This window comes from Maylandia zebra, linkage group LG14 (genome assembly GCF_041146795.1).
Source record: "Maylandia zebra isolate NMK-2024a linkage group LG14, Mzebra_GT3a, whole genome shotgun sequence".
NCBI classification, from domain to species: Eukaryota; Metazoa; Chordata; class Actinopteri; order Cichliformes; family Cichlidae; genus Maylandia; species Maylandia zebra.
The window spans coordinates 4,493,239-4,515,873 of NC_135180.1; the positions used below are offsets into that span (position 1 = coordinate 4,493,239).

Sequence of the window (22,635 nt, forward strand, 5' to 3'; positions counted from 1 at the left end):
TGGTGGCAACATTATGTTTTGAAGCTGGTTCTGACCATCAGTGATGTGGTGAGTGGCCAGAATGACGGAAAGATGAATGCTACAAACAATCCTCTGAGAAACTGGTTAGACTTGAAAATGGGGTATTAGTTCGTCTTTCAGGATAGCGATGACCTAAAGTATACTGGCAACACAAAATGTTACTTTATAGAAAAAAAATCTTTATTGGTTGTGTTAATGTATTCACAAATACAGTTTACAGACAAATCAGGGTAGAAAAAAATTACATAACCATCACAAAATGAGGAAGAAACGAATTCTCTAATTCCCACCTTCTTCAGACGCCAAGCAATTGAGCCAAATTGTAAAGTTACTAGTTGTAGCTGTATTCACACATAAATTTCAGAGAGCAGAATTAGTTTGGGATGTTCAGTTGTCCTTTCTCATATATACACATGGGCATATACATGTATACATTTAATATGCATTTGTAAATAACCTGCTTTTACCCTGCTGGAGATACTCTAGCAATGATTGCACTAGAATATTACCTACAGTATTCACACAATGGCACAATCCACTTCACATGGACTTTGTACTAGCGAGTTGGCAGGTTCAAGACTGGCTAATATAAGATCCAAATGCATTCTTACAAGCACGAGGGTGTGGTGTATGTGCAAAAACAAAAGAATTTGAAATCAAACAATAGACAGTTTTCTGTTTCGCATTTTAAAGAACATGGGACCCAGTAAATTTTACCTACTTAAAAGTGTTCAACATGTTGTATGTTTCTTGCTCTCTCTGTATAGTCTTACAGGTGCGTTCATAAGCCCATATGCACTGTAAACAACTCACCAGTATCAAACTTGTTTTTTTTCTGGCTATCTAATATGACTGATGCAGCTGAACATGTAGTTATGTAAAAAGGATTTCTCAGCTCTTAGTCTACTAGTTAGTATATTCCACAAAAATACATGTTAGAAAATTTCCTTGTATCTGCCTTATTTTAATGGAACGCTAATGTTGTTAATATACACTAAAATAAATCAAATTGATAACATTTAGATTTGATCTGCAAATTTTGAACCATTTTCAACATCCAACATTAAAGTGAAAAATGTTGCTTTAAATTAGTTAATTATAACACAATTCAGTTACAGCTGTAATTATATTGTATTTCCACTTTTAATCTTTTACCTGATTTAAAAAAAAATGTACGTAGTAAATATAAGGTTTTTTATGGGATGTTTATGTTTGTTTGGTTCTAAAAACAAAAAATAAACAAAAACATATATCCTTTGGATTCAGTGTTTTGGAAGACTAAGTATTGAGCAGTACAAACATTACAGAAAAAAAGTCTGAAATCAGAAAACCTGATTTGCTATTGCTAAATGGCTGTTTCATAAAGTTCAAATGAAAAAGAAAAGTATTTCTGGTCTCTGTTTCAAATGGGCAATCCATTGTTGCTTCGGTGAAATATGAGATTTTTGTGCTTCTGTTTGTTAAGATATCTAGTGTTAGACTTCCCTGAGGAGGAGAACACAAAGTATCCTTAAACAACAACCAACCATCCTATATAAATCAGATAGACAAGCATTGCCTTCAACTACCCTGTAGGACATTATGCTGCTGTTACTATTCCTGTTGTGCACATTATGCTACATTTAATCAGCCAACAGGATTTTGAATGCATTTCCTACATGTTTTTAGGAAGTGGGTGAAAGGTCAAACAAAAAGCCCATTCAGGCTTCCTGCCTCTTTACAAAACTGATTAAAGCTTTTGTTTATTCTTCTAGGTCCGACATGGAAACCAAGTTTCAGAATCAAACTGTCAAATATTCAAATTTGACAGTTTGACCTGCATTTTACAGTAACATAATCTATATGAGAAACAAAACAAGGACTACAGAAAACCTCATCTAACACTTCACCTGATTCTCATCTGGAATTTGTCCCTTGAAAATACACCATATGTCCTAACATCGATACTTTAAATTGCTGACTTTACTACACAACAACATAGCCTCATCTCTTAAAGGACCAGCACAGTGTTTGGCATGTTTCTTTCTGTTAAAGCTGTTTTTGTTTTTGTGTTTTGCCCTGGTGCAAAAAACAAACAAACATTAAAATCAACACTGACATAATATCAACATTTTTTCTAGCATTTCTTTCACCAGGAACACAAAATTCTTTTGTCCAAACACAGTTCTAAAGATAGACCCATTGACATCAGTGACCATGGAAAGGATTACCACAGGTTCTGTATGCTGTGATGTGTAGACAGACATCCATAACTTAAATTCTTCTGTTACATCCATGTTAAGTTATGTTCAATATGGTCTGAAAACTTCCTGTAAGGCACCATGAATTCTTGAGTTTTTGATTTCTTTTAAAAAACAAACAAAACAAACCAAAATCTGCAATTTTAGAGGCCAAATGCTGCACTAGGTTTACCAGCCAATCTTTATCTATCTGCTACTTGTGACACATCAGGTAGTTTCTTGAAAAAGACAAAACTAGTGAGGTCAATATTGATGAGACACTGACAAACCGAACTTCAAAATTAACCTTTGCAAAGTAATTGGCCAGAACACGCATTTAACACTGCAATGGTCCTTTGAGAAATTACGTATTTGACATCACTGACAAGTAAAGTTTACTCATCATCAAATAATCCAGTAGAGCAGACAAATCCAGAATGGTTTATTTATCAAGCTGCAATTTACTTGCTTTGTACTGTTAGTTCACTCATACAAGTAGGTCCATAGGTATGGGACTTAAGGATTAAGAGAATTACCGCATTGACTGTCTAGTTATCACAGAAAAGTTTATATACAGTCCCAAATTTACAGAATCTCATAAATAATTAAAGAAGCTAACATAACTTTAAATGTGTTTTCAAAAATTAGATGACCTTTGCAGCACATGACAACCCCAAGTCTAGAATCTACAGACATCACTAAATGCTGCAATTACTTCCTTGGAAGTTTTATGGTTTCTCAAAGTCAGCTGAGATTTTTGTTAGATGCATCTATGGCATCAATTTGAGAACCCTAGGTGACTTCTTTCTCACGTTATTGCATTGCAATACTGTCAGAAATCTTGACCTTTAACCTTGAGGTCGACGTCATTGAGATTAAAATTTGTCCAAGATTTTTAGAAGATGTACCAAGGGTATCAACTTGAAGCACCTATATTAAATTCACAAACTTCAAGGCCCACCTACCTTCCTGCCCGGCGGGGTGATGACAATACCTTTTACCGTTTAGGGGTAAAAAGCATGCTATGTCAAGTTGAGAATATGTGACCAAGTTGGCTAAATGTATTATTCAATCAATTTTGCAGTATTTGTTTGAATCTGAGAAGACATCATAGCCACACACTTCAGAATTCATTATACTGTTTTTATCAGCATTCACTGCAGTCACCTTCTCAATTTCCTTTTCCCATCATTCTAGTACAAGTTCATCTTGATTTCATCTTCCAAAGGAAAGGATTCTTTTTTCCCCCCCAGAACTGATCGGGCTCCCCAAGAGGTTTTCTGGTTTTTCAATTTTGAACTCTCTGTTCTTGAGTGTAACCAGTATTTGGACCTTCTTGTAAACCTCTATTCACAATCGTGAAGTAATCTCTTGATTGCAGAGAATGACAATCATAGGCAGATGGCTAGATGTTGTGTTTTTCTAAATCAAGAAAAGAGTACACAACAAGCATCCACTTTAGTTGTCTTCTGTGGCCAGTGAGCATGGCCAGTGCATTCCTGCTTTTTAGGAATGTACCACATCTCTGATATGGTCGCTACCAAAGTTCTTGCTTGCTCTGATAGATTTAAGTTGGTTTTTAAGCCAAATTATGGTCTGCTTCCTGTGCATCAAGATCAATGGACCTCATATTGAGAATTCAGGGGAAAAGATGCCAAATATAAGTTCAACCCTTGGAATCATAGCTGAATCTTTTATCAGATTACTTTATCATGCAATGATATGAGAACAGGCATCACCTGGTCATCAAACTTTTTGCAATACTTTTGTTAAACCCATTTGTTAAATTAAAGCAGTTACATATTGTTTGATTTCTTTTGTTCTTCCCAACATTACAATTAACAATCCACAATAGGTTCACAGCTACACGTGCAAATAAAAACAGTAGAAAGATGAAGATGAAAATCCCACAAACATTTTTTTCTGTTGTCATTTTGTTCAGCCACCAGATTTCACAAACCCACAACCATCTTATTGTTTATAGAACCATCACTTGTAAATATGCTTTCCTTCAGGAAATAAAGACAAAAAATGATCTGCATGAAGATTTTTGGAAACCTGGCACCTAATTAGGACCTGACTCTTCTGTCACCTACCAGTAACAGGCTTCACACGATAAGGGTGGAATGTGCGTCGGGTTCAAGCTACCAAGGTGAAGCCGTGAACAAGATGAGAACCTTCATCAACTTAACAACATTTCAACATATTGGTTGTTGGTCCTACCTTCCAGGCAGTCAGTCATTTGCTGCTATACACAAGTTTTACAAAAATGTCTTGTTCAGTGTTCAGTTTTTCCTTTGAGTACATCTTGTTATTTTCACTAGCAATAATTGCTATCCCAATTGACATCGAAGTGAATAATGGACGTACCTCGCCAACTAAACTAGGTAGTATTAGCTGATAACTTCCCATCTCCACTGTTGGGTTTCGATCATGTATTAAAAATAAAATAAAACAAGATGGCAACAATGACAAATGCCAAACTCAAGGCCCAAACTCAATGGGGAGGGGTGACTGTGAAGATTTTATTCAAATTTAGTCATTCCTGTCATTTCACCTTTAAATGGCCATAGCCTAAAAGCTCCAAATTTGCATTCAGACTGGGTTAGACAATAATGTATGTGAAGGACTTTGTGTACCAGTTAACCTTATGAAGCCTAATAAGATGCTGATGTTTTCCCTGGCTTGACAGCTTCTAGTTGGTCACCCTGGGTTAATGTTCGAACAGCACAGTGCCTACAGTACTACTGAAATAGACAACAACGCAAACTGAAAAATTTCACCTTGCCAAACAAACAAACAAAAAAATAATAAAATAGTAAACTGCTCCATACCCTGCAACACCCTTATTTCCCAGAACACCATTCTTTAAAAACACAGCCTAATGGTTATTTTGTCCATGGTGACATTTTGACATTTAGGCAGCCACAGACAACCACAATATTTGTACACCAAAAAAATTCAGTTACATAAAAAGCTAAATATTACAATGCTTGAGAAAATGAGGTAAAAAAAAAAAGCCCTACATGGTTTAGTGTATATAAAGATGCATGTTCACACTTTGGATTTGAAATGCCTAGTATGCTGTAGTACAGGACTGGAGAAGGGTTTGTATGGAAAGAGCTTCACTATGCTAGTATTCCTCCACAGTGGATTAAAAGAAGTCATCAACAAATACTGTAAGGAATAACGTGTGTTCCTTTATGTTCAAAATGATATATCAATAAAATGTTAGAACACAGAGATTATGCATTTACAAAGTTTTTGCCCAGTGGCTGGGAACAGTCTGATTCCTCTTTCAGGGGTGGGCAGGGGTGTCTTAACTCTTCAGATGATTTGGACAGGAGCAAGTAGGAACAACACGAGCTAGAAAACCACTGCCCGTGGGTGATGCTGTAGTCACCTTGGAAACCGATATGGAGCAGCACGGGAGGATCTGAAAAGCAAAGAGTCTAGATGATTATGATTTTATACCAAAACAAAATCTGTGCCTTTTTTTCCTTCTTTTTTTAAAAGAAGCTTTTGAAAAGTCCAAGTGATCACAGAAGATCACATTCAATATCTTTTATCCAATATTTCTATCATCGCTCTGTCTCCAATAAACCTGAGTGGTTTCTTTGATATAATCATTTTCTAATTTCTCATCACTCCCAATGAAAATATTAAAATGTTTTCAACTCTGCCACCTCCCGCCCAGCCTCCTTTTTGTTCGTGTCAACATTTCAGAAACATACACCATAGCAGGTCCCTATCTCTGCACTGCTATCCTTTTGTTACAAGTCACCTCTGATGCTTATGCCTACCCACGCCACACTGCCTGCATTCTTCTCTTCACCCCTCTTTTTGACTCTATGATATCCAATATGGGCTCAAATTGTGGTCATAAATATTTTGTACTTGTAAATCAGTTTTGTATTTGTAAATCAGGATTTGTATGTGTAAAAAGAATTTGTGTGTGCGTAAAAAAGATTTGTGTGTGGCCAAAAAATGCCTGTGAAACTCTCGCACTCAAGTTTCAAGTTACAAGTACGAATTTTGACCCTATTTTTCTTCCTTTCATCTGATTAGTCAATGTCATGTCAATCACAAATTTAACTATCCAATCAGAGAACAGATGGGTTTGTCTGTCAGAGGGGCGCAGGTCCTTGAAGGGTAATACAGTTTGAAGCTGGAGGCTCTCTATATAAATAGCCGATAGAAGCTAGGTCCTGTAACTTTCAGCAGCTGTTGAAATGATAAAGTTGTGGTATATCAGTGGTTAGAAACACCATTATTACTTTAGGATTAGTTTAACACAAAGTCAGGGCTGACCCGGGACCATTGCTGTGAGTCACAGTGCGCAGCATAAAGGTCCTTTCACATCGGACGCAGGATGTGCTGCTAATGCTAACTGCTAACTAAAAGCCAAGGATCCAGAATTTGTTGTGCTGGCTGCTGAGCTCTGTGGGTTTTTGCAGCAGCTCTACCTGTACTAGATGCACCTGCTCCTTGTCGTTTCTATCTCAGACTTTATGTCCTCTACAAGAGTTTCTGGTTTTTTTGCTAGTTCTTCAAATGTTCAATAAAAACATGTATGCTCACGAAGAAAGCTTTGTAACTATCCCCACTAGTGAAGACTGTCATTTCCAAAACACTGCCCCCCCACCCCCGCAGTCCACAGCGCTGTTGAAAAGGCTCTGGAGGTCCCTGTATTAAGCACGTAAACCTGAGACACAAAAATCACCAAACTGAGACCACCACAGATTGGTTTTTTTCATGGTGATGAAGGAAAACGCTGGGCTGGCATGTAAAAGGGCATTTATTCCCTTCAAGGACCTGAAGCTCCATAAAGCACCCACCTGTTCTCTGATTGGATAGTTAAATTTGTGATTGACATAAAATTGGCCAATCAGATGAAAGGAAGAAAAGTAGGGTCAAAATTCGTACTTGTAACTTGCAGAGTTTCACACGTATTTTTTTGACTAAGTCCACACACAAATCTTTTTTTACGCACACACAAATTCTTTTTACACATACAAATCCTGATTTACAAGTACAAAATATTTATGACCACAATTTGAGCCCATCATATGACACTTTACATGGTTGATCTGAAGTATTTAATTTAATTCAGTCTCTCCAGTGTATACCTCCATTTTACCAGGAACTCTTCCATCTGCTTCTTACTCCCACTACCGATCATAATATCATCACATACCACCCCTACCTTTAACCCATATGTCACTCCTATTGCACACCTCCCCACATATGTCCTGCACCACCATCCCGCAGTTCTCTCCCACTCCTCTACATCACCCTTGATCTTGAGAGTCCGTAACAGTATTCCTCTCGAAGAAGCATCTTTTTTTATCCACCTCTATTCTTGGCAGTCCTTGTAAAGACTGAATGCTCCTGTGGAGGTGCTGGTGTTTCCCATTATGGGTGAGAAGACGCAGTTGCGCATGTGTCATTTTGGACACAGGTCCCACCTTTCAGGACAGTTGCATGCAGATACCACTGCAGATGACACTTATTTGTCCCCATGCAACTGGAAATGTGGTCACAGAACATCTTCTCCATCATGATTAGGTGTGGGTTAAAAAAAACAAAACCAAAAAAAAAAAGATTTACCCGATTCAATTTTTTTTTAGTTTGAATAATGCGATATCGATTCATTAAATCCTGAATCGAATTTTAAATATAAATGCATTTTGCCAGAAATGCTAGAAATCTCAAGTTAAAGCTCACAAAACTACTTGCACAACCACCAAAGAGCTAAAACAGCACGTGAAAGCAAGTAAAAGGTTTCGGCACAAAGATCTAAACACACTCGGCGCCATGTATGCAGAATTGCCGTCGGGTGCTGAAAGCTGACATCTCACATGAAGCTGCAGGTTTCCTCACTCTCCAACCAAAATTCACTGAACCAGCAGCAAAAGAAGATCAAAACTACGCGTCATGTTTGATAAACATCGTCATTAGTTCCCTCTTACTTTTGCTGCTCTGCTTCCATCATGATAAGATCGCGCTTTGTGCACAGCTCTCTCTCAGTGTGTTTCAAGAACAGTTTGCTATAAAAAAAAAATTTCTCTGTTTCTGTATTATTCGCTTGCTTATTACGCACCAGTCTACTGTTGTGTTCAGTGCCGTCAGCCACTGTTTTGCTTTTGTTTGTTTTTTTCTGCTGTTCAATACCGAAGACATGTAAACTTTTACAAGTTATGCCAAATTGCAACATGCTTAGCTATGTCTCCAATAAAACTTCAGCACTTCAGCAGCAGCAGTTACTGTTCATATGTTGATTCATGGTTTTCTTCAGATTTTGATCTATTGCAGAATATTTATCTGCCATAATAAGCGAGGCCAGCAAAATCTCCTTTATATTTTTCTGTGTTTTATCCTCAGTTACTACAGTCTCACATTATCAGCTTTGGTTTTTTATACATAGATATAATTCTGATCATTTATCTGTACATATCCATATTCTTTTAGAATATTTATGACTGTCGGAGTCAAAATTGAATCAAATCTGGATCAAATCAGTTAAAGAAATTGAAATCGATGCCCAGCCCTAATCATGATGCAGGATATATAAAGTGGTCACTGTACATAGACTCATTTAAGAACTGTAAAAATAACAAAAGATTATCTTACCATGATATTGTCTCACTGCGTTTTTCAGTTTCTTCCTGAGTGTTTGCTCTTCTAGGCTGGCCATCTTCCTCTGGACACACACAAAAGTAAATGAACAGTTACATGTGCACCTAAAAAACTTAAAAAGTGCTCTAACATTCTCACACATTTATACTTCGATGGATGCACTGAAGAGCAACTCAAGGCTAGTATATTACCCAAGGATATATAACCTGTGATTAGTAGAAGACCTGCTCTACCTCCTGAGTTACCAGTCCAAATTTTAGGTAGGGTTAGGGTAAGACGGACAACAGTGTTCCCAAACAAAGGCAAAACAAAATTGGCTACTCATTTTTCATTTCATGCTGAAAAATCAAGCTGCTGCCAATCCTATCCTTTTCAGGTGGTATTTCATGGTGGATCCAAATATGACAGTACTTTTACTGCATTAATCAATCAATCAATACAATGACAAAGCCTGTACTGTGTTTTACAGACAGCTGAAGATACTCCTGTGTCCTTCTCTTGACTACCTCCTGTACATGTTTTTCATTTGAACCACACATTATGGTCGTACCGAAGGACATGTTGCATCAGGTCCTGTGTCAGATTTGCTTTTTCACATTAAAGGAGTAGTTTGGTTCCTTTGTGACCTTTATGCAAGTATCCACCCACAGCTGGGTTTGGAAAAGAAGACAAATTATGTCTAATGTGGTCAGAAGTTCAGTTTCCTGTCAGAAAGTTATTTAGGTTTTTAAAACCTTTTTTTAAACTGGCTAAGACACATTTTGCCGCCAAACCCAAATATGCCAAAATATTACATTGCTTAAGTTGTGTACCAGTCCTCTTCTGAATTTCCGAACTGGAACTATGCCCACCACAAAGTTGGTTAGGACTAATTCTTTAAAACTAAAATGTGGCTCAGTTACTTATCTTTGTGTTTTAATGCAAGGATTGAAAACACAGAATCACTGTTAGGGTGCTTTATGCTTTAACCATTACTCTCTCTCTGAGGTCTGACCTTTAAGCTAGATCAGTCAGGAAACACTCCTCTACATTATAGCATGAAACCCATTAGCATTGTATGGTTCACATGATTTCTTACCACAGTGGTGTCCTTCTACATCATCAAGAAGATTGGCTGTAGAGTTGGCTGTGCCCAATCTGGAAAGGAGTTTAGTTAAGAGCCACAAAACTCAGCCAGATCAATCTCTCAGAGTTCATGGACTCACAAACATGGAGAAATAAATGCAATTATGGAAGCTTGTGCATGGCTAGCAATAATATGAGAACCAAAAACCTCGGTAACAATGGCACAGACTATGGAACTGCTTTTCTCAGAATATGACAACAATGATGGTGCTTAGCTCCTTATGAATAACACTGGTCCACCAGAGGTGGCAAAACTGCACATCTGTCACTTCAGTAGATGGTTTTGTAAAAGTACTGATAAAAAGTACAGCCTCTGAAATATCCAAAATACAGTAAAAATGCAATTTAAAAAGTAGCTTATTGAAGGACATATCTACCAGCTATTACTGAGGACAGCTAACAGAACCTTATGTCATGTTAATATACCAATAAAATGATCTTACTGGAATACAAACATTATGGGAAAAAAAGCTTAGAAAAAACAAACAAAATTTAACAAATGCCTGTCCTATTAAGTGAGTATACTCATGGGTTAAAGTGGGATTCAGCAGGTGTGAGAAACCTAAGATCAATTGTAGTGGTGCAGCAAGGAGTAACTTAGAAATCATTCACAGTGATTTCTGTTGTGTGCTCCAGCAGATTATTTTGTATACAGCCTGTGGTCATCTAACCTGTGCTGCTCTAAGTTTTATTGTTGAGATTGTCTATACCAGGCTTTTTGTGGATGGAAAGGATGGTGGAGGCCTTCAGACAGGTGGGAACAGTGGCATGAATCAGGGAAAGGTTGAACAATCTGGTGAGGATTCCTGCCTGAGCTCCTCTGCAATTTTGAGGCTCCTGTTGGGGGGCTCTGGCCTTTGTATTTGGTGAGGGCTTGGATTCCTCTCCACACCTGGTAGGAGATGTTATCAGTAAGACGGCCTCCACACTCTCCTATAGGCCCTCCTTGGCCAGTTCGATGCCCCTCCTCAGGTTGGCTCTGGTAGTGCTGTCCCTCAGCCTGAGTTACGAATTCTGACCAGAGCCTGTACTTCATTTGTCATCCAAGATTTTCGATTAGGGAAAATGCAAACAGTTTAGGTCACTGTCACATTCTCTACACTTTCTTTAATGTAGAAAAGGACAGACTAAGTGAAGGTCACCAGTAGGGATGGGTACCGGTGTCCGGTGCCATGATGGCACCGGTTCTGACATAAACGGTAGTAACCAGACCGAAAAGCAGCGCACATTTCGGTGCTTTATTTCGGTGCTTTTTTTTCCTGAGCTGTGATACACTTCTAGCCAATCATTTTACGTTTCCCAGGATAGTAGGCGGGGCCAGGTACGTACGTTCAGTTAGAGCAGAGCTACAGATTAAAAATGTCCAAGGCGAAGCGGTCAAAAGTCTGGCTGTACTTCACAGCAAAAGATGCAAACTCAGCAGCAACAAGTGCTTTAAGCTGATACTGTGATACTGTCAAAGGAGGTAACACCTCGAATCCGATGAAACACCTGGCGACGCATAGCGTTTTTTTAAAAGCCGAGAAATGCGCCGTATTTGATAGCTTGCTGCGAGACCTCACACTGTGCACGTTGGGTGGGTTGCCAGTTATCGGACCCGGAGCAACATCCCCCAAAAACCCGAAGAATAGAGTCCTGGCCCCTAGCCCTGCCAGTGTAGCAGAAATGATGAGGATGATGATGCAGCAGCAGCCGTTCTTCTCTGCGTGAGTAGCTTAATGTTGTTCGAGTGTAATTTACGTTGAGTAGGCTAACCACGTTATTACATTAATGCATGTAAGGTGAACTAGCAAACATCATCATAGCTACATGCGGCTGTCTTCTTGTTTGATGGCAGATACTCCCTTCACCCTGGACAAAAAGGCTAAAATGACCAAAGAAAAAGTGGAAAACAGTTAAACATGAGAGGTTTTTGGACAAAGTTTGTGTTTTTTCCATTGTTTAAGCACTGCTTCCAGCCAAGAGTGATACCATATATGCCCCATAGCTGCAGAAAAGGCTAACATTGTTATCTTTTTACAAAAAAAAAAAACAGCTGAACATGAGAGGTTTTTGGACAAAGTTTGTGTTCTCCATTCTTTAAGCACCGGTTTGAGCACCGTTTAAGCACCGTCACCGTTTCAAAAGTACCGATTTGGCACCGGTATCGGATAAAACCTAAACGATACCCATCCCTAGTCACCAGGTCCTGCTGTTCAAAGATGGACCAGTCTGTTAGATCAAACCCACCCTCATGGGGCCATTTCACCAGAGTGCACGCAGATATCCCTTTGTTTTGCACACAGATGTCAGTTTTTGTCTAATCAGCCATTCCCCATTTCTCCAACAGTTGCTTGCTGGGTTCAGAGAAGATGAAGGAAGACAGCTGAGCCAAGCTGGTTTCTGCAGTTGGAAACTAGCTGTGAGCTGGCTGGCAACTGGGAAGCATGGCCGCAATGGTATACCAGAGGAAGTGTGGAATAAAAGAAAGTGTGAGCGAACCCCAAAGGAAGTGTCATCAGTGTCTTGCTGGAGCCCTCCCCTCACAGCCTCAGCCTCCTACAACTCTATTGCATCAACTGAACACAATTGTGCCTAAAATTGTCCACCATGTTTCACCATGCTTAAAATGCCAAATTTTAGACCTTTCATATCACCTGTGATCACAAGTTCAGATGTATATCAATTCACTATGTTCAGTTTAAACACTGGTTTAAACTGAACGTAGTGTTAGAGTGTCAGGTTGATGGTGTTTTAGCCTTCAGGTGTACTAAAAGACAGTCAAGGGGGTTAGCAAGTATCCAAATATTGTTGTATGATCAAACAACACTACCAACACACAAAGTTTAATGTTAGTGACTTATGAAATCAAACACTTATCAAATTAATTACTAAAACACTAAAACAAGACAAGAACGTTCTGCAATTTTAACTAATTACTTATTTACATACTACTCAGTTAAATTTTTCTTCTTACTCTTTCTTCATAATGTAGTCCATCGTGGAATGCTACTTGTATAGTGCTTTTCTGAGCACTCAAAAGACTTGTGTTGCTTTTTATGTCTCATTACAAAGGACTTTCATTCTATGCCTTTAAGTGCTTTGTCTCATACACACAAACAACTAAAGGAGCAACTCAGTGTTTAGTATCTTTCCCAAGGTATTTCTACATGCAGACCGGAGGACCCAGGAGTTGAGTCACCGATTAGCACTTAACAGCAGTAAAAAGAAACAAGTACTATCAACAGTAAAAAAAATTCTTCTGTGTGTAGTGTACTAGAAGTCTAACCATTATCATAACAGTTTTGAAAGTGGTTTTGATTTAATGTGTTGTTTTAGCTACTGTACTGCCTCACAACATGAAATGGAACCTTTTTAAAAATACAAGAATCTCAGCCTAACCACATTTACATAAAGGATACGAATGATGCTTCAGGAGTGTCCTCCTTTTTGACTTTCTTCTCTTTGTCTTTTCTGAAAATGTTCTGGCAATTTCAAACAGCTTCTTTCTTGTTGCTGAAGGTGAAAAAAACAACTTCCTGCTCCATTAATCAAACTACAAAATGACTATAAATACTAATCAATCAATCAAGGCTTTATTTGCCACGTGCAGGTTGCCCTGCAGTGAAATAGGACCCCCCCCCCCCCAACCTTACACACACAACACGGACATCACATGGGGATACAGGTCGTAGATCGGTAGCGTTACAGAAAAACACTGAAATATACACTACAATAGGAAAGTACAAGAGGAAAAAAAGAGACCTCTACTCATGCTGAGCTCTTGGGAGGACAGCATGAGAACAGGAAACAAAAAAACTCCTCTGCACATAAAAGTAATGCCACTGTTTTGCACATGTCTCACTCTGTATATTTTATTTTATTTATTTTATATATTCTATTCATTGTTTACTCTATTTAATTTGTAAAATATGTGTACACACACACACACATGTAGAAAAATATTTAGTATACACATCCAGAAATGCATATACTATTATATATTGTACATATATTTATTAGTTTCAGATGTAGCCATTCTTGTATTTTGCTTGTTTACATTATTGTATTTTGCACAACTCTGTTGCTTGTGAAGCTCGCACACAAGAATTTCACTCACATGTGCTGTACCAATGTACCTGCACATGTGATGTGACAATAAAAGTGATTTGATTTGATTTGATTTGAAGTACATAAATGTCCACAGCACAACAAGCCACGGGGTCGGGTGGGGGGTGAGGAGTAATCCAAAGCAAACACAGCAGCCATCCTGCTAGGTAGGTATTGTGAAACAATAATACTACTGTAAATCAGCAGACTTACATTTGCCCATGTGTTTGAGTTTGTCTCTGAACGCATCATCTGAGATGGCCTCCATGGAAGCTCCAGAGTACTGGTCTCCTGCACACATACACAGAAGCACTACCACACAGTACACTTATGCATCTGAAGATCAAATATATCAAACGTAAAAATGCACAGTGTGATATATTGAGTGCAAATTTTTGATGCAGCTAACACAGTGAATGCACAAACACATAAACCAGTACTCTGTACAATTTAGACAGAGCTCAAAGTAGCTTAGCAGACAAATCTTGATGAGTGATATCTACCTGTGGAATTCTCCAAGCTAGTTGAATGATTGGACTTTGATTTCTTTGACTCATACTTCAAGCGATCTAAAAAGAGAGCAGATGTTATGACCACTAATGTGTGTTGCCCAGATGTGACGAGCTCTAGCATAAAAGTAATATGACCCAAATTTAAATTCTTAATCTCAGTTTCTGCTGGGAAAGGCAAACTGTTAGAGCTCTGGCACATTGTAGAGTAAATGCAGCAACTTCTTGTGCAAATCTTTCACAATAAACGTACAGAGATATATCCCACTACTTATAGTGAACTATCACTAAGAAGTTGACTTTTCATGAATACTAGCCACCCCAAAATAGGTTTTGTTTAATGAACACAGATTTCTTGTTTTGGGGTGACTGCCAAGCATATGCAGATGTGTTTGAGAGTTCTCCTTTTTCAGATTTTGGTTCCAGCATTCTCTAGACTTAGCAAGCTTTAGCTTTTTTGTTAATACTGTGTTGTATGAGAGCAAACCTTTAAATTTTATTACTTTAACCAAAGTAATAAAAACAAACCAAGCATAATACTTAAGCATAAAAGCAGACCTTGGCAATAACAAAGCAAAATAAAACAAGAAAAAAAAACAGTTTTCTGCACTGTGCAGTTTTCTTTAAACAATTATGTTTACATTCAGTGGTCCTCAGCAAAACACAATGTGGAAAAGGAAAAAAAAAGAAAAAAGAAATAAAGAACATGTTAACTTAAAAAAATAAAAATAAAATAAAAATAAAAAAATAAAACACAATGTGTGCTTTCGCAGTCAGTAATTTTCTAATGTTATATAATAGAAAAAGAATGGTAATATACGAATAAATATACATAGATTAGTTTGCACGCCAGCCAATACATGTAATCTTCCTAGTGTGTTGCGGGTCTACACCGGGGTCTCCTCCTGGTAGGACATTCACAGTCGGGACACCTTATCCAGGAGTCTACAGCAATCTCCTTCCAATGTGGAGGAGTAGCTGCTCTACTCTGAGCTCCCTACTCTGTTGCTAAGGGATAAGCCATCCACCTTTCAGAGAAAGCTAATTTCCTCCATGCTCTAATACAAAAAGATAAGGCCTAGATTCATAGATTTATTACATTTCTCAAAAACAATGTGCTATCTGGTGGCAGATGGTTGCATAACATTTATGACAATAATTTACAGGCATTGGGCATCAATTAAAATTTTAACAATTAGATTAGACAACTAGTCTGGTACCGACTAGCCATGATTAGTCAGCAAGTCAACTACTCGCCCACGTCACTATTTAGTATTAGACAAAGGTAACTGGATTGAATACAAAATGTGAACTTAAATTATGTTTTTATTCATTAAGGGAAAAAGAACTACCTTGCCCTATGTGAAAAAGTAATTTAAATGATAAATTAACTGTCATTAACCACCTTTTTGGAAAGTTGAGTTCAATTTCGCTAGGCCTAACTTACCAAGAACCTGTCTGGCAAAGTGAAATAGGCTATGCAGGAAACACAACACATAATATAATCTAAAGAAACTTAAGAATAGATGAGAAAAAAACACAAGTGATATCTACTAGTCTGGAAAGGGTTGCAAATCTTTACCAAGCATTGGCACTCCAGCAAAACGCAGTGAGAGCCATTACCCACAAATGGATATAACCTGGAACAGTGGTGAACCTTCCTAGTAGTGGAAGGTCTACCAATGCTATTCCAAAAGAGCATCAACGGAAAATACACTAAAGGAATTCCATCCTTACTTTCACTGAACTTAACTAAGTTGACTGCTCATAATTCAGCACTAAGAAAGAGACCAGGTAAAAACTCTGTCCATGTAAGAATTCCAAGGCAAAATCCACTGCTGACCAAAAAGAATGCAAAAGCCTCTATTCCACCATCACCTACTTAGCTGGACTTGACTTTCTGTTCTTAGGGTTTTCCATTACGTAGGTAGTATCTAGCTTCCAGTCGAGCAAGACATTGCTAGCTCTTGCCGCTGAGTTGTTTTTATCTTCTATTTTAGGCATATTTGTGTTTTGTCAGCCTCCTGTGATTCCTTCCCCACTCAATCGTGGGTTTAACTCTAGAAAAATCGTCAATGATTACGTTTTTAGTGGATTAAGTCCATCAATAAGCAGTTACTTCACACGTCTGTCTCGTTAAACCATTAAACTGGAAGTCCAGTGAAGAGGTGCAAACGTTTACCATCAGTTTAGCAGCAGCTATGCCATCACCTCAATGTCTTGTTGTGTTGTTTGTGTCACATACAACAAAGAACTTTCATTCAGCCTTGGTCCAACAAACCCATCTACATTCAGGTGGATCATCCAAAACCAAGTAGAGCAGAGTACAGTCAAGTCAAGCCGAGTAGGTGCTAGTGCAAAAGAGGCAAAAGGCTGATCTCAGAATTGGCAAAAAATTTCCGTAAGGATTTTGGGAAAAAATTCTGTGGCTAACAAGACAAACATTGAACTTTATGGAAGATTACATCCGATTACATCTGGCGTAAAACTAACACTGCACTTCATGAAATAAACAAACAAGTCATATTAGCATGGTTGTGGTAGTGTGATGGGCTAGGTGCACAACACTGTAAAAGGACTTGACAGCTCTTCAGTATTAACAGTATCTTATTAAGTATTTTTTAAATTCCAATACATCAGGTAAGTACAATAAGATATAAGACGAGGCAGTGCAACAGTACTGACCCACACATATGGTTCTTACACACACACTGGACTTTCTGGACTTTGTTTTTGCACAACACTGGTCACTATATTCTTCATTTCCAGTTAATACTTGTACAGCTGCTGTTATTGTGTATATATTTATTTATATTTAGATTTCTTCATACATTCTTATATAGTTCTATATTGTGTATTGTGTATTTTGTTGTACAGTTATTTTATTTTCAACTTTAATTTATATATTTTATCTTATTCTTCCCAGTTAAATTTACCCTTCATTCTAATTTGTGTTGTACAGTTATTTCATTTTTAACCTTAATTTATATTCTATTCCTTCCTAGTTAAATTGACCCTTTTTAATTTTTCATATTTATTTCCTATCTTATTCATAGCCTTTTCCTTTTTTGTTTTTCTTTAGGTCACGAGCAGTTGTCCAAGCATTTCACTACATATCGTACTGTGTATGACTGTGTACGTGACAAATAAAATTTGAATTTGAATTTGAATTTTGAACTCGCAGGCTCATGTTGACATTAATGGCAGAATTTTTCTGTGTATACTGTGAACAGGAATACCTTTCTCTAAGGCAATGAGAAACTCGTGGTTGCGTTGTAGCTCTCTCATAAACTCCTCGTTCTGCAGGAACAGTGCGATACGCTCATCTTCCAGATACTGTTTCAGTTTCTTGTCTTGCTCTGTAGCTGCTGTTGTTAAACCAGGACCCCCAGTGGTTCCGGCAGCAGACCCAGAACCAGACTGCACTGTCCACTGACTTAATGAAGAAACTGACGAGGAGGACGGTGACAGCTGAGACAGACTGTTCTGAGAGCTCTGCTGAGAAAAAAAAAAGGATTAATGTATGTATCAATCTGTACTCAGGATTACTATTATTTTGTCTAAACCAGTGGCACCAATGCCAAAAATGCAAAAAAAAGACCAAAACAAAACAAAAAAAACCCTTTATGAGATCCCTGTGACTGTTCGTCATTGCATCATAGAACCATGTAAAAAAGTAATCAAAATAATAACTGAAACAGAAAAGTGCATGAAAAACAAATTTTGTACCAGCACTGGCCACAAATGTCCATCCATCCATTCATTCGCTTCCGCTTATCCTTTTCAGGGTCGCGGGGGGCGCTGGAGCCTATCCCAGCTGTCATAGGGCGAGAGGCGGGGTACACCCTGGACAGGTCGCCAGTCTGTCGCAGGGCCAACACACAGGGACAGACAACCATTCGCACTCACATTCACTCCCGCATTCACACCTATGGACAATTTAGATTTCTCAATTAACCTATCCCCACAAAGTGCATGTCTTTGGACGGTGGGAGGAAGCCAGAGTACCCGGAGGGAACCCACGCAAACACGGGGAGAACATGCAAACTCCACACAGAAAGACCCTGTCACAAATGTATTGTAGAATAAACTAAGAGGTAGATGTGAAGAAAAATTGATGGAAAAACTGCTGTGCCTGTGTGTTAAATGCAGGTCAATAAATCAAATGAGGATGAGGCGGTAAAAGACAATGGTGAGGATAAATACTAAATAAACAACACACGAATTCATGTAAAAAACAGAGCAGCTGTTTGGAGGGGGTCTAATTTTTGATCAGGGTACACAGATGTGAACAAAACTGTTGATCATTTTCCACTAAAGAAAAAAAAAGTTCAGTGGTGACAGAAAAAAATGAAATAAAATTATAATTTTATTATTATTATTTTAAATTCTAAAAGTGTGAATTTGAGTGTGAACGCTTGTCTGTCTCTCCGTGTTAGCTGTGCGATAGCCTGGGACAAGCTTCAGGACAAGCTTCATATTCACAAGAATTTCAGAAAGTTTACTCTGACTTTGAGACCAAGGTCACTGAGATTCAAACTTGTTCAATACTTTTAGTAGATGCACCTGTGGGATCAATTTGAAAATTCTCGTCACACACTTGACACACCAATTGTGTCAATTTGAAGCTCTTACATCACTTTGTTCTCAAGTTATTGCATTTACAAACTTGAGTGTCCACACTGCCCAGTGGGGTGACGATAATACCCCAGCAGCCTTTAACAGTCGAGGGGTAGAAATGAAGCAAAGAAAAAAAAAACATTGAACCTACAGTGAAAAACAGAGGAGGCATGGACATGTTCTGGGGATGCTTTGCTGCATGTGACACAGGGTGTCTTGAATCTATGCAGTGTACAATTAAATCTCCAGACTATCAAGCCATTCTGGAATGAAATGTCACGCCCAGTGTCAGCAAGCTTTATCTCGCAGGTCATAGTCCCTCCTGCACTTTCCTGCTCGGTCAGATTTTAGTTACTCCTCAGCCTCCTTGAGTAATAACGATACTTGTAATAAACATAGCCCATTTACAACTTCAGAGGCCATCCATCCATCCATCCATCCATCTTCATCCGCTTTATCCGAGGCCGGGTCGCGGGGGCAGCAGCCTAAGCAAAGAGGCCCAGACCTCCCTCTCCCCAGCCACCTCCTCCAGCTTATCCGGGGGAATACCAAGGCGTTCCCAGGCCAGCCGAGAGATATAATCTCTCCAGCGTGTCCTGGGTCTGCCCCGGGGCCTCCTCCCGGTGGGACATGCCTGGAACACCTCACCCAGGAGGCGCCCAGGGGGCATCCTTGTCAGATGCCCGAACCACCTCAGCTGGCTCCTTTCGATGTGGAGCAGCAGCTGCTCTACTCTGAGCCCCTCCCGGATGGCCGAACTTCTCACCCTATCTCTAAGGGAGAGGCCAGCCACCCTTCGGAGGAAGCTCATTTCTGCCGCTTGTATCCGCGATCTCGTTCTTTCGGTCACTACCCACAGCTCGTGGCCATAGGTGAGGGTAGGGACGTAGATCGACCGGTAAATTGAGAGCTTCGCTTTTACACTCAGCTCCCTCTTCACCACGACGGACCGGTGCAGCGTCCGCATCACTGCAGCTGCAGCCCCAATCCGTCTGTCGATCTCCGGCTCCCTTCTCCCATCACTCGCGAACAAGATCAGAGGCTAGGATTACTAAACTGGAGATCCAGCTCTGCACTCTTGAAAAATTTGTAGCTAGTTTGGTGCTGCTCTATAAAAAGGCTTCCATAAAGCTAGAACATCCCGCTATTCAGCACTGATTGAAGAAAATAAGAACAACCCCAGGTTTCTCTTCAGCACTGTAGCCAGGCTGACAAAAAGTCAGAGCACTGTTGAGGCAACCATTTGTTTAATGTTGCCTAGTAATGACTTCATGAACTTCTTCACAAAATAAATTTTAACCATTAAGAGAAAAGATTACTCATAATCTCACAGACTTAACATTGTGTACCACAAATATTTATTTAGACTGTTTTTCTCCAATTTATCTCTCTGAGTTAACTTCAGTAATTACTTCCTCCAAACCATCAAATTAATTACTTCCTCAAAAACCATCACTTAACCTAGCTGCCTTTCCTTTTATCTGAACATTTTTTTGAAAGACTTATTGTAAACTCTATTGTAAACTGATCATCTGCAGAGAAATAGTTTATTTGAAGAGTTTCAGTCAGGTTTCAGAGCTCATCAAAGTACAGAGTACAGCTTTAGTGAAGGTTACAAGTGATGCTCTTATGGCCTCTGACAGTGGACTCATCTCTGTGCTTGTCGTGCTAGACCTCAGTGTAGCCAGAAGCATTTGATACCGTTGACCATGATATTTTATAACAGCGATTAGAACATGCTGTAGGTATTACAGGTACTGCGCTGCAATGGTTTGAATCATTTCGACCTAACAGACTACAATTTGTTCATTTAAATGGAGAGTCCTCTTCACACACAGGGTTCAGTGTTAGGACCAATTCTGTTTACATTATACATGCTTCCCTTAGGTATAGCAATGTATGCATACATTCTCACTGCTATTCAGATAACACCCAACTCTCTCAAACACACGGATAGAACCCAGCTTCTATCCGTGAAGCCAGATAGTTAAACTGTAGGAATGTCATACAGATGTAAAGACATCTCTTCCGCTTATCCTTTTCAGGGTCGCTGGGAAAGCTGCACCTGTACCCTATCCCAGATGTCTTAGGGTGGGGCTAACACATACAACCATTCACACTTACACCTGCATTCACATCTCTGGGCAATTTAGAGTTTCCAATTAACGCATTAGCGGGAGTGGCCTCCGGATTACCTGGAGAGAACCCACACAAACACATGCAAAATTCACACAAAAAGACCACAGCCTGATTGTGGAATTCAACTCAGGACCTTCTTGCTATGAGGCAACAGTGCTAACCACTGTGCCACTTCTAATTGGCACGGTGGTCCTGCTTCTAAATTTAGATAAAGCTAAAGTTATTGTACTTTGGCCCTAAAAATCTTAGAAATTTGGCATCTAGCTAGAAGCTTACTCTGGATAGCATTACCTTGGCCTCCAGTAACACTGTGAAGAATTGCGGAGGATATATTGTTCAATGCACACATTAAACAAATATGTAAGACTGCTTTCTTCTATTTGCACAATGTCTCAAAAATGAGACATATCCTGTCTGAGAGTAACAAAGAAAAACTAGTTCATGCATTTATTACCTCTAGGATGGACTACTGTAACTCGTTATTACTGTGAAAGGTGTTCCCTGTTATGGCCCTCTTAGCTGACAGTAAAATTTCAGGATGAGTTGACGGTTTCAGAAAACTCCCTATCAGGACTGCCAGTTTTCACTGTTTCCGTTTGGCTTGGATTTTTTTTTTTTTTAATGTTTGTGATGCTTTTAAAGTTGTCTTTGCATCAACAAAAGAAATAAAAAGAATATCACAAAAAAGAAAGTGAAAAACAAACTTTTCTGTGATGAAAATGTGACAACGAAACCTGCAGTTTCAGAATCTGTGAGAGGTTGGATTTCAGTACCCGACAGCATGTCGGGTGAACGATCAGCGATTTATGTTTACATCGTTTTGTGGATTTACCTGCTCTTTAATTGTTTGCTGTTTGGTGGTTGTTTAAATGGTATTGTACGCTTTTAGCTGAGATTCTGACATTCCTGTGGATACCAAACGTCTATATTTAAATAACACATCTGGCGATACATCCGTTGCCGGAAATTTCTTCCTGTTAAAATGGAGTTTTTCCTTCCCACTGTCGCCAAAGTGCTTGCTCACAGGGGGTCATATGATTCTTTGGTTTTTCTCTGTATGTAGGGTCTACTTTACAATCTAAAGTGCATTGAGAGAACTGTTGTTGTGATTTGGCGCTGTATAAATAAAATTGAATTGCATTGAATTACACCAGATGTTCTCCTTCTTGACCCCAGTAATATAATTAACATAATTAACTTAGCCACATCAGAAATGTTTGGCTGTCAGAACACAATCTTCTGTCAGTGAAGGCTGACACACTACCTCCTTGACA

General features: G+C 38.9%; 1 protein-coding gene across 6 annotated transcripts in view; it reads right to left on the reverse strand.

Annotated features, from left to right (window-relative positions):
* Positions 1-179: 179 nt before the first annotated feature.
* Positions 180-22,635, reverse strand: part of cuedc1b (CUE domain containing 1b) — a 32,897-nt gene continuing 10,441 nt past the window's right edge. For 3 of the 6 annotated variants that reach the window (XM_014411436.4, XM_014411438.4, XM_014411437.4), the window contains 7 exons: positions 17,842-18,100; positions 14,597-14,662; positions 14,307-14,405; positions 13,406-13,499; positions 9,958-10,016; positions 8,874-8,943; positions 180-5,676 (listed from right to left, as the gene is read on the reverse strand). In XM_014411436.4, coding sequence (XP_014266922.1) covers position 5,676; positions 8,874-8,943; positions 9,958-10,016; positions 13,406-13,499; positions 14,307-14,405; positions 14,597-14,662; positions 17,842-18,100 — 648 coding nt within the window. In that variant the 3' untranslated portion in view covers positions 180-5,675. The remainder of the gene's footprint in view (positions 5,677-8,873; positions 8,944-9,957; positions 10,017-13,405; positions 13,500-14,306; positions 14,406-14,596; positions 14,663-17,841; positions 18,101-22,635) is intronic. The other 3 variants (XM_014411441.3, XM_014411439.4, XM_014411440.3) reach the window with 3 other exon arrangements.